The sequence below is a fragment of the Mirounga angustirostris genome, unplaced genomic scaffold (assembly GCF_029215605.1).
Source record: "Mirounga angustirostris isolate CCGP_5_RB_7025 unplaced genomic scaffold, mMirAng1.0.hap1 SCAF_5, whole genome shotgun sequence".
Lineage (NCBI taxonomy): Eukaryota > Metazoa > Chordata > Mammalia > Carnivora > Phocidae > Mirounga > Mirounga angustirostris.
Window position 1 is genome coordinate 122028589 of NW_026991713.1, and position 15624 is coordinate 122044212.

The 15624-nt window shown below is 37.3% G+C and overlaps 1 protein-coding gene across 1 annotated transcript in view; it reads right to left on the reverse strand.

Moving 5' to 3' along the window:
* The window catches only part of MALRD1 (MAM and LDL receptor class A domain containing 1), a 790469-nt gene that overhangs the window by 709825 nt on the left and 65020 nt on the right, over positions 1–15624 (reverse strand). Inside the window, exons 7-8 of the mRNA XM_064590300.1 lie at positions 8651–8752; positions 7875–8018 (exon numbers count right to left, since the gene is read on the reverse strand). Of these exons, the coding sequence (XP_064446370.1) occupies positions 7875–8018; positions 8651–8752 (246 nt within the window). The remainder of the gene's footprint in view (positions 1–7874; positions 8019–8650; positions 8753–15624) is intronic.

Below are 15624 nucleotides of genomic sequence, written 5' to 3' on the forward strand. Positions count from 1 at the left end.
ACAAAGACCCCCTCCAAAAGGAGAATTACAGACCAATATCCCTGTTGAACATGGATGCAAAAATTCTCACCAAAATACTAGCGAATAGGATCCAACAGTACATTAAAAGGATTATTCACCACGACCAAGTGGGATTTATCCTGGGCTGCAAGGTTGGTTCAACATCCGCAAATCAATCAATGTGATACAATACATTGATAAAAGAAAGAACAAGAATCATATGATCCTCTTAATAGATGCAGAAAAAGCATTTGACAAAGTACAGCATGCTTTCTTGATCAAAACTCTTCAGAGTGGAGAGATAGAGGGTACATAACTCAATATCATAAAAGCCGTCTATGAAAAACCCACAGTGAATATGATTCTCAATGGGGAAAAACTGAGAGCTTTCCCCCTAAGGTCAGGAACATGGCAGGGATGTCCACTATCACAACTGCTATTCAACATAGTACTAGAAGTCCTAGCCACAGCAATCAGGCAACAAAAAGAAATAAAAGGCATCCAAATCAGCAAGGAAGAAGTCAAACTCTCACTCTTTGCAGATGATATGACACTTTATGTGGAAAACCCAAAAGACTCCACCCCAAAACTGCTATAACTCACACAGGAATTCAGTAAAGTGGCAGGATATAATATCAATGCACAGAAATCAGTGGCATTCCTATACACCAACAAGACTGAAGAAAGAGATTTGAGTCGATCCCATTTACAATTACACCCCAAACCATAAGATACCTAGGAATAAATCTAACCAAAGAGGCAAAGAATCTGCACTCAGAAAACTAGAAAATACTCATGAAAGAAATTGAGGAAGACACAAAGAAATGGAAAAACGTTCCATGCTCATGGATTGGAAGAACAAATATTGTGAAGATGTCAATGCTACCTAGAGCAATCTACACATTCAATGCAATCGCTATCAAAATACCATCCACTTTTTTCAAAGAAATGGAACAAATAATCCTAAAATTTGTATGGAACCAGAAAAGACCCCAAATAGCCAGAGGAATACTGTAAAAGAAAAGCAAAGCTGGTGGCATCACAATTCCAGACTTGAAGCTCTATTAGAAAGCTGTCATCATCAAGACAGTATGGTACTGGCATAAAAACAGACACATAGATCAATGGAACAGAATAGAGAGCCCAGAAATGGACCCTCAACTCTATGGTCAACTAATCTTCAACAAAGCAGGAAAGAATGTCCAATGGAAAAAAAATAGTCTCTTCAACAAATGGTGTTGGGAAAATTAGACAGCCACATGCAGAAGAATGAAACTGGACCATTTCCTTATACCATACACAAAAATAGACTCCAAATGGTTGAAAGACATAAATGTGAGACAGGAGTCCATCAAAATCCTAAAGGAGAACACAGGCAGCAACCTCTTCGACCTCAGCTGCAGCAACTTCTTCCTAGAAACATCGCCAAAGGCAAGGGAAGCAAGGGCAAAAATGAACTATTGGGACTTCATCAAGATATGAACCTTTTGCAAAGCAAAAGAAACAGTCAACAAAACCAAAAGACAACCGACAGAATGGCAGAAGATATTTGCAAATAACATATCAGATAAGGGGCTAGTATCCAAAATCTATAAAGAACTTATCAAACTCAACACCCAAAGAACAAACGATCCAATCAAGAAATGGGCAGAAGACATGAACAGACATTTTTCCAAAGAAGACATCCAAATGGCCAACAGACACATGAAAAAGTGCTCAACATCGCTCGGCATCAGGGAAATCCAAATCAAAACTTCAATGAGATACCACCTCACACCAGTCAGAATGGCTAAAATTAACAAGTCAGGAAATAACAGATGTTGGCGGGGATGTGGAGAAAGGGGAACCCTCCTACACTGTTGGTGGGAATGCAAGCTGGTGCAGCCACTCTGGAAAACAGTATGGAGGTTCCTCAAAAAGTTGAAAATAGAGCTACCATACGATCCAGCAATTGCACTACTAGGTATTTACCCCAAAGATACAAATGTAGAGAATCGAAGGGGTATGTGCACCCTGATGTTTATAGCAGCAATGTCCACAATAGCCAAACTATGGAAAGAGCCAAGATGTCCATTGATAGGTGAATGAATAAAGAAGATGTGGTGTGTGTGTGTATATATATATATTAACATCTGTCCATCGACAGATGAATGGATAAAGAAGATGTGGTATACACACACACACACACACAAACACACACACACACAATGGAATATTATGCAGTCATCAAAAGGAATGAAATCTTGCCATTTGCAATGACGTAGATGGAACTGGAGGGTATTATGCTGCGCGAAATAAGTTAGAGAAAGACATGTATCATATGATCTCACTGATATGAGGAATTCTTAATCTCAGGAAACAAACTGAGGGTTGCTGGAGTGGTGCTGGTTGGGAGGGATGGGGTGGCTGGGTGATAGACATTGGGGAGGGTATGTGCTATGGTGAGCACTGTGAATTGCATAAGGTTGTTGACTCACAGATCTGTACCTCTGAAACAAATAATAATTATATGTTAAAAAAAGAAGACAGTAGGAAGGGAAAAATGAAGGGGGGGAATTGGAGGGGGAGAGGAACCATGAGAGACTATGGACACTGAGAAACAAACTGAGGGTTCTAGAGAGGAGGGGGTGGGGGGATGGGTTACCCTGGTGATGGGTATTAAAGAGGGCACATACTGAATGAAGCACTGGGTGTTATATGCAAACAATGAATCATGGAACACTACATCAAAAACTAATGATGTAATATATGGTGATTTACATAACATAATAAAATAAAAAATAAATAAAAATAAAAAATAAAACCATGATAATTAATAACTTAAGAGCTCTAATGGAAAAAAGTAGAAACATGCAAAAAAAGATATACAATACAGTCAGAGAGATGGAAATTCTAAGAAAGAATAAAAAATACTAGAAACCAAACCAAACCAAACCAAACCAAACCAAACCAAACACTGTAACAGAAATGAAGATTGCCTTTAATAGGGTCCATCTCTTGATTTCAGCTCAGGTCATGATCTTAGGGTCATGAGATCAAATCCTGCATAGGCCTCCAATCTCAGTGCAGAGTCTGTTTGAGATTCTCTCTCTCTCCCTCACCTCTGCACCCCCCCCCCAATTCACGTGTGCACTCTATCTGTCTCTCTTAAATAAATAATTAGAATCTTTAAAAAATAAAGAAAAAATAAACACTTTCTCAGACAAATGAAAATTGAGAGAATCTGTAGCCAATAGACCTGTTTTGTAAGTAATATTAGGAAAGGAAGATGGCAGCAGTATAGGAGGACCCTGGGTTTGTCTTGTCCCATGAACACAACTAGGTAACTATCAAATCATCCTAAATACCTCAGAAATTGAGCCAAAGACTGACAGAACAAACTCCACAAGTAAAGGGAGAGAGGAGGTCACATTGAAGAAGGTAGAAAGTGCGGAGATGTGGTTTAGAGGAGAAATGGTTGGTGAGTGCTGCAGAGGGGAAGGAGCCATGGTCACTGAGAAGGGTAAGAGATACAAGAGTACACAGGGAAATGCACAAAGAGAAAGTTTCCCCAAAGTCATTGGCTTGGAGAAAAAGAGCAATTGAATTTTGTGAGTTCTTGCAACTAGGAGGGCTTAAAGTCTGAAGTTTTAAAGGTCAGTGAGCTTGGCTGGGATCGAGCCCAGAGGGCACTGGGCTACTTCTAGAGAGAAGGCAGGCAAAAAACCTGAGGGCAGACAGTGCAGAAACATTGATCTAAAGAACACCTAGGGAATACAGTGGGGAGATTATTTGCTCTTCTCAGAACACACCCATGAAAGGCAAATTTCACGGAGATGTCTCTCCAGGAACAATGGAGTTGGCTGACACCACTTCGCTCCCCCATCTCCCAGCATAAACACAGAGCCACCCAAGGGAAGCAGCTTGGCACCAACACTAGCTACCTAACTTGCTTACACTAAGCTCCACACCCCTGCCCTCTGACAGAACTGCTCTTCTCAGTCAAGCATGCCTCAGTCGTAACACAGCAGCCCCTTCCCCAGAAGACCAGCACAAACCCCTGCCCACATCATGTCTCTCAGCCAGAGAGTTCTGCAGGGCCTCAGTTCTGGTGGAAGTGGTTTCAGGTCTCATTTCACAAGCAGACCAGAGCACTCCTAGTTAAAACTTGTCACATTCAGGCCAGGGACCAAACACTGCCCACAGCAGATGAGAGCCTCTGCAGATGACTGGCCTAAAGGATAGAGCAGCAAGAACACAATAGCAGAGTGCATTCAGCACATTCCAGAGATGCTCCTTGAAGTGCCAGGACCTTGACACTACATGACCTCTTCTTTTGGCCATTATATTCAGGAGGAGTCATAAGTGGCTTTTTAACACAGAGAAGAAGCCAGAGACTTAGACAAAAGGCCAAGATGGAGGAATTGATCCCAAATGAAAGAACAAGATAAGGCCACAGCCAGAGATACAAGTGAAACAGATATAAGAACACCCCTGATGGAGAATTTATTTATTTATCTATCTATCTATCTATCTATCTATCTATTTATTTATTTTTAAATATTCTATTTATTTGACAGAGAGAGACACAGTGAGAGAGGGAACACAAGCAGGGAGAGTGGGAGAGGGAGAAGCAGGCTTCCCACTGAGCAGGAAGCCTGATGTGGGGCTCGATCCCAGGACCCTGAGATCATGACCTGAGCTGAAGGCAGATGCCCAACAACTGAGCCACCCAGGCGCCCCCAATGGAGAATTTAAAACAACAATCATAAGGATACTCATCGTGCTTGAGAAAAGAATAAAAGACATTAGTGAGACCCTTAACACAGAGATAAAAGAGTTAAAAAAGAATCAGAAATAAAGAGTGCAATAAATTAGATTGGAAACAGACTTGATGCAATAAACAGCAGGCTAGAGCCTGGCATGGGGCTCGATCTCACGACCCTGAGATCATGACCTGAGCCAAAACTAAGAATAAGATACCCAACTGACTGAGCCAGGCCCCCAGACAAACTAGATTTTAAACCAAAGACTATATGTAGCAAAAGATGAAGAAGGGCACCATATCATAATAAAGGGGACAATCCAACAAGAAGATGTAACAGTTGTAAATATTTATGCACCCAATATGGGAGCACCCAAATATGTAAAACAATAACAAACATGAACTAATTGATAATAATACAATAATAGTAGGGAACTTTAACACCCCACTTACGTCAATGGACAGATTATCTAAACCGAAAATAAACAAGGAAACAATGGCTTTGAAATTCTTCAAAGAGAAGGAAAATGATATCCATCAGAAACTCAGATCTAAATAAAGGAAGGAACAGTATTAGGAAAGCAATAAATAAAACACATCAGTGGCTTCCAAGTTTTGGCAAAATCTTTTAATTACAATTTTCTTAATTGATCTAAAAGAGAACAGTTTGTTCAAAATAGTAACAGCCACAAGGTATTTGATGATTATAGTTTGCATATAAGTGAAATGAATGACAACAATGATGCAAGGGACAGGAGGGAGGAATTAGGAATATTTTGTTATTATAAGATACTTGCATTGCATGAAGAAATATGAAGCTATTTGAAAGTGGAGTTGGATTAGTTGTAAACGAAGTTCACGAGCTCAGAGCAAGCACTAAAAAATGGGTAATAAAAGAAGTATAATTGAAATACTAAAAAAGGAAACAAAAAAGCAGCATATAAAATCCTCATTTAAAACTACAAAGGCATAACAGAAGTGGAAGACAAAAATAAGAACAAACAACAAGGGCAACGAATAGAAAACACTAATACACAGACCCCCAGAACATATATTTAGTAGAAATTCAAGAAGACCAGAACAGAGGGACTAAAAGAGAATTACTAGAAAAGAATAACATACCGTTTCCACAAGTGATGAAATAAATGCATTCTGAGCATTGAAAAATCTAAATAAAAATATATCCATGATCTGTACTCACCATAGTGACATTTTCAAACATTAGAGATAAATATTTTTTTAAAAATCTGCATACCACTGAAAATTAGATGGGCTCAGCCTTCTCAATGACTACAGTAGATATCAGGAAATCAAGAACCATCACCATGTACTTAGAAATAAAATAAACAGACTTTCTTTTGAAAATTGTCTGACCTGATTATTATTTAGGAGTGAGGCCATTAAAAACATTTTAAGTTTATAACATAAATATTAAGCAAGCCCATCACCACAGATCTTTTCTAAATAAAAGAACAATTAGTCAGCAAACCTTTTCAAGAAAGAAAAGAAATCAAGGACATGAAATAAAAGAAACAATGGTAAATAAAGAAAATGATAGGGATGCCTGGGTGGTTCAATCGGTTAAGCATCTGCATTCAGCTCAGGTCATGATCCCAGGGTCCTGGCATCAAGCCCTTTGTTGGGATCCCAGTTTAGCGGGGGAGTCTGCTTCTCCCTCTGCCTCTGCCCCTCCCCTGGGCTTGTGCTCTCTCTCTCTCCCTCAAATAAATAAATAAAATCTTAAAAAAGAAAGAAAGAAAATGATAAAGATAAAAGACCAAAAACCAAAGACCTTAACAAACTTACTTCACCAAAGAAGATATATGGATGGCAAATAAGCATATGAAATGGTGCTCCATATCATAAGGCATTAGGGAAATGCAAACCAAAACAAAGAGATACCACTACACACCTATTAGCATGGCCAGAATCCAGGACACAGACAATGCCAAATGCTGGAGAGGATGTAAAGCAACAAGATCTCTCATTCATTGTTGATGGGAATGAAAAATGGTTACCTTCACTTTGGAAGACAGCTTGGCAGTTTCTTACAAAACTAAACATATTCTTACTATGTGATCCAGCAATCATGGCCCTTAGCATTTACCCAAAAGAGTTGAAAACTTAGATCCACACAAAAACCTTCACATGGGGGTGCCTGGGTGGCTCAGTTGGTTAAGCGACTGCCTTCGGCTCAGGTCATGATCCTGGAGTCCCTGGATCGAGTCCCGCATCGGGCTCCCTGCTCGGCAGGGAATCTGCTTCTCCCTCTGACCCTCCTCCCTCTCATGCTCTCTGTCTCTCATTCTCTCTGTCTCAAATAAATAAATAAAATCTTTAAAAAAAAAAAAAAAAACCTTCACATGGATGTTTATAGCAGCTGTATTCATAATTGCTTGGAAGCAACCAATATGTCCTTCAGTAGGTGAATAAGCTCTGGTACATCCAGACAATGGAATACGATTTACTATTAAAAAGAAATAAGCTACCAAGCCATGAAAAAAACATAGAGGAACCTTAAATGCATATTACTAAATGAAGGAAGTCAATCTAAAAAGGCTACATATTGTATAATTCCAACTCTATGACATTCCAGAAAAGGCAAAACTATGGAGAAAGTAAAATCTACACGGAAGCAGAAAAAAATAGCTATTACTTTCTGCTGTAATAAAATTTTAAATTACTAATTTAAGAAAAGACTAACAATATGCCCCCTCAAAAAAAAAAAAAAGAAAGAAAGAAAAAAAAGCAGTGGAAAGAAAGATAAACAGAAATCACAAATTTAATGTTAGATTAAAAAAAGAAACTCATTGACACCAGTGAAAGGGAGAGCTAGTACATTTTGATAGAAGACTTTTAATACTTTTCTTTTTGGTTCCCACAAAATTATCTCCTAATGATAAGAAAATAATAAAATTTACAAAATGAAAATAGCTAACCTAGTATAAGTCTTCCTTTACACTGTTGATAATAAGATTCTTTACTTTCACTATCTATGGCAAATATAGTTTCAATAAAATATACTCAGTTTCTTCATCAAGACCCCTGATGAAATGTCTTCATACCACTCACAATAAATCACAATTCTGAAAATAATATATAAAGAATATTATTTTTTTTTACTTCCTACCTTCATCACTACTTTGATCCTGCTGGGGTCCAGATTGTAACGTAGGAACTTCTCTTGCTTTTGTGCGCATCCAGGAAATTTGCCCAGCAGATGTTTCTGACACCCAGTCACACATGTCAAATTCAAATCCACAGACCTGATACACTACAGAAAGGCGGAAAAGATAATGGTGGACCATCATAGTCTACTAGAATGGCTGCTTAGCCATAGTTGTTGTAATCAAGGCTTAACACACACATACACACTAATTCATACTTAGAAATTTTGGTTCAACAAGCCTTGGAGTATATCAGCGTATCTGTTTTTCAAAAACTCATCCTTGATCCAGATGGGCATCCTCCCAAAGGAAAACCATTGCCATTCAAAAGTGAAAAGATGTTTTTACTTCTTTTTGTACAACTGCTCCAGTTAACAATTTTTTAAATGGCATACATACTATCTGACCTGACCTATCTTATGGAACTAAGTTAGTTTAAATCATTTGCTAGTCATAATCACATTGAAATTTTAAAGAAGAAACACTGGATATAATTCAAAGATGGTCTTTAATGGAACTATTTTACAGAACAACATCACCTTAAGTTGACATATTTAGTATCTTTCATGCTTTGAATAAACCACAGACTACCAATAACAGTTCAGCTAAACTTAGGACATAAATATCAACAAAGTTTGGCAAATGAGTATCCTTAGTAGTGGTCTGAATTACTACCAGTGGTCCCAGTCTCATGGATGGCTACATACCATCACGGTGGGCATCTCAATTTAACACTTACACCTCAATCCTTCATCTGTAGAATCAGAACTGCCGAGACTTGTATCTAGATGGCACGGTTCCTGCTCTGTATTCAATGTTTCTGGACATGGTAAAATTTCATCTGTTAAATTTAAAGATTGGCAAGAAGTGAGATGTAGTAAGGAAAGACACATGTATTTCTTAAGACGTTAGCATTTGTTCTAGAAAGCACTCTCCACCCAACGCCTCTCTGTGGCAGCATCTCCCCTCAGGCAACCCCATTACACACAGAGGGAGACAGAAACAGAGAGAACAATACAACTATTCCAGTGTTTCTGGATTTTAACCAGATCCCTGTGGTGACTACCAAGCCCCCAGACCAAATCTTCCATGTTTCCATGGAAGTAACATGGCCTAATGTGGAAACAAAAAGCCTATCATTAGGAGCATAATCGAACATGTGTCATCTATAACATAGGCTGTCCTCTTTAACTGGAAGCTGATCTACTGGAACTACTGTCCCTGCGATATTCTCCCATTGTGTCTGTTTCTCCCTCTACTGCCCTCCCAACACAGGGCTGGAAACTGGACTAGGTATCCTTCCTGTCCTGTTGCCACTTCCAGACAGTTCTCACTCTCCCCTCCTGAAATACCTGAGCTGCAATCCTGACAAGAACCACAAGACCTGGGATCAGCCACCACATGGGCTCTGGTGGGGGAAATGTGCACGGGGGCCTCGCCACAAGCAGCATGGGTCCAGATGAGTGCCCCAGGCATTTCCAGTCAAAGGAATCACTATGGGTAGGCTGAAACCTCCAGGAGATTCACCACCTCCTCCAGCCTGCATCTGTGGGGCTGAAGGTGAGTGAGGAAGAGCCCACCACCATGCTGATCGAAATGGTTTTATATCGGTGACTACTCACTCCATTGCATTGTGACCATCCCACCACATTATCCTTTCTTTCTTTTTCCTCCATTCCTAGATAGCTATTCAAAACCCTTTACCCCCTCCTTCAACTTCCAATTCCTCCTTCCCCATCATCATTCTCAGATAATCATGTTGCTTCACATTTCACTGGGAAAATGAGAGGAAACAGCAGAAAATTTCACAAGTCCCACCACCCATCTCCCTGCCCATGTTTCTACAGAAAATCGTCTCCTCTTCCCTGTTGTAGGAATCATTCCAGCAATTTCCTCCCCTCTTTTACATCAACAGGCTTTCTTTCACTTCAGTACACAATGGGGCCAAAATTTCACCCATCTTAAGAAAATCCTCTGACCCTCCAACCCCCTCCAACTAACTTTGCTAAGTTCTACCTATTTACATTGACTTCAACACCAATTCTTCTCCCCACATCCTTGTTCTAGTGAGGTATTTTGATTTTTTTTTAATGAGGTAAAATTAACATCACATAAAATTCACCATTTTAACCATTTTAAAGTGTACAATTCAGTGACTTTTATACATTCACAATATTGTTCAATTATCACCACTAACTCCAAAACATTTTCATCACCCCAAAATAAAACACATACCCATTATAAGTCATTCCCCATTCTCTGCTCCTCCTCAGACTCTGGCAATGACTAATCTCCTTTTCATCTCTATAGATTTGCCTCTTCTGGACATTGCATATAAATAGAATTATACAATATATGGATGACTTTGGTATTCAACTTCTTTAACTTAGCATAACGTTTTCAAGGTTCATTCATGTTGTTGCATATATCAGAACTTTTTTTCTTTTCTGTACCCTTACCACTCCACTGAAAGTGCATATATCAGCAATGACCTCTATATTGCTAAATGCAACATTTAATTTTTCCTCCTTGTCACACCTGACATGTCAGTAATATTGGTCATAGTTGATCATTCCCTTTTTCTTGAAATCTTTTCTTTGCTAGGTTCTGATACATGATTCTCTCCTGGCTTTCCTCTTAAATTACTAGCTGTTCATTCTCAGTCTCCTTTGCTGGTTTTCCCCCATTTCTTCCACATTACACAAAGTAACATGAAAATGCCCCAGAGCTCAGTCCTTGGATCTCTTCTCTACATCCACAATCTTGTTAATATCAACTCATCTTGTGCGTTTAGAACACTTCCTAAATGCCAATGACCCATAAAATTATATTTCAGGCCCAGCTTCACTGGACTCCAATATTAATATCCTGTTGCTGTCTTGGCCCTTCCATTTGGAGAGCTAACATGCATCTTGATAGGAATGGGTCTAAAACTAAATGTCTGATTCTGTCTACCCAGACTTTATCCTCCTGCTTTTCTTCCCATCTCAGCTCATAACAATGCCATCCATCCTACTTCAGGAAGAAATCTGGATCCATGACCCATCTCTTGCTCTCACCCATCATGCCATCCATCAGCACATCTTTCCTTTAACTATAAAACAACATCCAGAATCTCACTATGTCCTACCACCTCTACCACTACTACCAATTCTGACTCAAGGGAATATCAGTCTTTCTGGATTACACTAATAACTTCTTATTTTGCCCCCTTGTTGCTGCCCTTGCCCCCTTCTGACTTTTAAATATGTGAAGCAGATCATGTTTCCTCTGCTCAAAATTGCTACATGGGTTTCTGTCCTTCACAGAATAAATGCAGAAGCCCTTACCATGATCTTCCTCATACAAACCAGGAAGACTCTTGCCTTAGGACCTCTGCATTTACGGTTCTTTCCAAAATATGCATGGCTTTCTCCCTCAACATCTTGGGGATTTTTTTTTTTTCTCATAAGTATGTTCTCCATGTACCATGCCTGACTACTCTATTTAAAACTTCATCTTACCTTCACCTGTGGCACTTCTTATCTCGGCTTTCTGGTTTATTTTTCTCCATAGCACATATCACCACTTGACATAAAATTTTGTTTTTATTTGTTTAGTGTCTTTCTCTCTTAACACAGGGATTGCTGTTTGTTTTTTTACTGCTATCTCTGCATTGTCTAAAACAACTCTTGGCACAACATAGGTGCTCAATATATACTTGTTTAAGGACTGAATAAATACACGACCTAAGAATAATTCAACAAAATACTTGAAAATACCATAGATAGTGTGTAAATTGTTTACACTTTTATCTGGAATAAAATTGAAGCAACTGGTTATAAAACAATTTATGAACAACATCCATAAGCTGATTTCTTATAATGGGAGCTTATAAATGATGAATATGCAAAGCCTCTTGAATGTAAGATCTACTGAAAATAAAACTGCATTGTCAATTAAGGGAGTGTGGGTAATGAACGAAGCTAAGATTGCACAATAACAATTAACATGAAACAATTAAAACTGTAACTTTTGTAGATTCACATAATAGCTGCAGATCTTCTGCCCCCTGGAGCTAAATAATTAAGTAGTGGCCATAGTTCAACTAAATGTTGTATATTATCTCTAATTTTTCACTATTTATACAAGACAAAAAACTCACAAAAGTACTATAAACAAAAATAGCAAAATAGTCAAGTATAAATTACATGTATTAAAAATGTAGCTTGTGTCAATTGATATGAAATATCTTTCACTAATGTCAACCATTATACTACCTTCATCCTCCAAACTGGAATTTGTAACCATAAAAGCAGTAGATGGGAGTAAGAGTTGACAATCAATTAATCTCCTGGGTACCTCTTTTTATTTCAGAGAGCTCAAAACTATTTAATGAAGTTAATTATCTAAATTTATATTCATATGCATTTTCTCTACATCCCCACCCTCTTTCTTTCTCATTGTTATATTACACCACAATCTAGCTGCAGAAAATTATTTTGGGGATTTTAAAATCCTCTCTCCATGATACATGTTCATCAGGATGAAGCATTGCCAACCATTTTAAGGTCTCTATACCAAAGAAGACACATTTCCTTCAAATCTTATCTTGTACAAGCAAGCTGTGTAAAATTGGCCAGACTCTCTCTCAGATGGTACAGAATGAAGTCCAAGTCTCAAGGCCATTGCAGTAAAAGTTATAATTGACATCCACTTTTGATTCCAGGGGCTTTAGACTATTTCCTTGTCCATTTTCTTAAATTAGTAATGAATTTCAAGGAACAGTTATTAGATCTTAAAAGGTAGCTAGAAGTTAATAAGACAAAAAAGGTAATTTGTAATACATTACTAGGTCCTTAGTTATTTAACTGGATAGTATGTATGCACCATTCAGGTTCTCATTAAAGTATGATTTGTGTATTTGGGGCCTTCATAAATGAGATGAAGGCAACATCCTGACAAACCAATCTAAGAATATTCAGAGAATATTCACAATATTCTGATTATGAGCCACAGCATGCAATTTTTTATAAAAAATTATAATAAGCAATTTATTGAAAAATCAGTGACTAAACACATACTTATTTATTCACAGTCACAAAGCTAGACTTTTCTTTCATATATGCTACTTTGGTAAAGTCTAAAAAGATCCTTCTTTCAATGAATGTGCATGAATTTTCTTGGAAAAGGGCAGTAGTTAGAATGATACTGTTTGAAGGTGTGGGAAAAATCTAAAGGAGTCCTCTAATATTAGAAAAAGAATTTAGTGGAATTGTCCAACTTACCAAATGTTCAGATACCATAAGGGTACCTATACCTATCCCGTAAGCACTTTTATAAAGTTGTTCACATTTTTGTAGTAAAGAGAAATGTATACAGCAAAACAATGAAGTTATGCTTTTTCTTTAAAGATAATACTCACTCAGTACTCTACGTGGCAGCTTCCTCACCATCAGAATTGTTTCAACTTTAAAAAGCTACTATTTCTTCTTTAAATATATTTAACTTACATATCATAAAATGAATTCAGACATTTGGCTATCCAGTTCTATGAGTTTTGGCAAAAATAGACCCATGATCTTTCTTCAATCAATGCTCCATTTATTTAGTCAGATCTTCTTAATGTCTTTGACCATTACTTTGTAGTTTTCAGAATACAAACCCAGCATATATTTTGTGAGATTTATATGTAAGAATTTACTTTGATTGTATTACAAATGGCGCTATTTTTCCAATTCCAGTTTCCAATTGTTCATTGCCATTGATTTTATACTGACTTTGTATCCTGCTACTACGAGAAACTCATTTACTAATTCTAGAAGTTTTTAAAATAAATTCTATGCTATTTTATCCATAGACAATTACGTTACCTGCAAACATGGCCAGATTTATTTCCTCTGTTCCAGTTGTATGCCTTTACTTATATGTCTTGCCTTATTGCATTGGCTGGCTTTGCAGTATGTCATTGAATACAAGTGGTAAGAGTGGATGGGTGTCACTGCCTCCTTCTCAGTTTTAGAGGTGAAGCATTCACTTTCACAATGGGTATGATGTTAGCTGTTGGGTCTTTGTCTATGCCCTTTATTAGGTTATAGATGTCCATAGTTTGCTGAGGTTTTTAATTATGGCTGAATGTTGAATTTTGTCAAATGCTTTTTCTGCATCTACTAAGATCATCATGTGCTTTTCTTCTTTTGTCTGTTAACAAGGTAAATTACATTGATTGCTTTCCAAACATTGAACCAACTGTGCATCTCCTGAATGATTTTAATGTATTCTCTTTCTAAAATATTACTGGAGGGGCGCCTGGGTGGCTCAGTCGTTAAGCGTCTGCCTTCGGCTCAGGTCATGATCCCAGGGTCCTGGGATCGAGCCCCACATCGGGCTCCCTGCTCGGCGGGAAGCCTGCTTCTCCCTCTCCCACTCCCCCTGCTTGTGTTCCCTCTCTCGCTGTGTCTCTATCAAATAAATAAATAAAATCTTAAAAAAAAAAAACAGTTGTTAAAATATTACTGGATTCCATTTGCTAATATGTTGTTAAAGATCTTTTGTGATAGCAACATTGTTCTGTAGCTTTCTTTTCTTATAGTATCTTTGTTCAGTTTTGGTGTTAGGGCAAAGCTGCCCTTGTAGACTAAGGTAACAAGTATTATCTTCACTTTTATTTTCTGGAATAGAATGTATAAAACTTGTGTTATTTTTTTCCCTAAGTATTTGATATAATTTTCCAGTGAGACCATGTGGTCCTGAAGTTTTCTTTAATGGAAGATTTTTACTGTGAGTCCTATTTCTTTAATAAACATAAAACTACTCAAGTTAATCACTTTCTTCTTGAATGTCTTTTGATCATTGTGACTTTCAAGGAATTTGTTCATTTCACATAAATTGTTGTATTTACATGCATAGAGTTTTTGGTAGTTATTTCCTTATTCCTATTATCCTCTTAGTACCCATAGAGTAAATAGTACCCTATTTCACTCCAAATTAGGTAATATGTGCCTTTTCTCTTTTCTTCTTGGTCAATCCAGCTAGAATTTATCAATTTTAGTTACCTCTTCAAAGAACCAGCTTTTGGTTTTGATAATTTTCCCATCTTAAATTCCATTATTTATTGTCTTTATATGTATTATTTTCCCACTGCTTGATTTAGTTTTTATATGTTCTTCTTTTTCTACTTTCACTAGAAGGAGAGTTAAACTTACTGGCCTGAAAGCTTTCTTCTTTCCTAATAAAAATTTTATATCAATTATTTTTTTCTAAGCATTGCTTTAGCTGTGTTACACAAATTTTAGTAAGTTATATTTTCATTTTCTTTCAGTTCAAAATACTTGGCTATTTCAAAGTATGTTTTATTTAAATGTGTGACATTTAATTTCCAAATGACTGTAGATGTCCCAGATTTGTAGTTTAATTTCATTTTGCTCAGAGGATATATTTTTTACCATTTCAATTGTTTTAACATTCTTAAGGTTTGTTCTGCTAAGCGATACTGGAGACTGGAAAATTCAGTAATACTATCTGCATTTAATATTTTTATATTTCTTCATCTTTGATTTTTTTCATTAACTGTGAACTTTTAATATGAGGTATTAAAATATTATTTATGTTAATTAGTGCTTGTCTCACTCTGCTCCAGCTGCTATAACAAAGTACCATAGATTAGATGGCTTAAGGAACAAAAATTTATATTCTCACATTTCTGGAGCCTGGAGGTACAAGATCAGGGTGTTA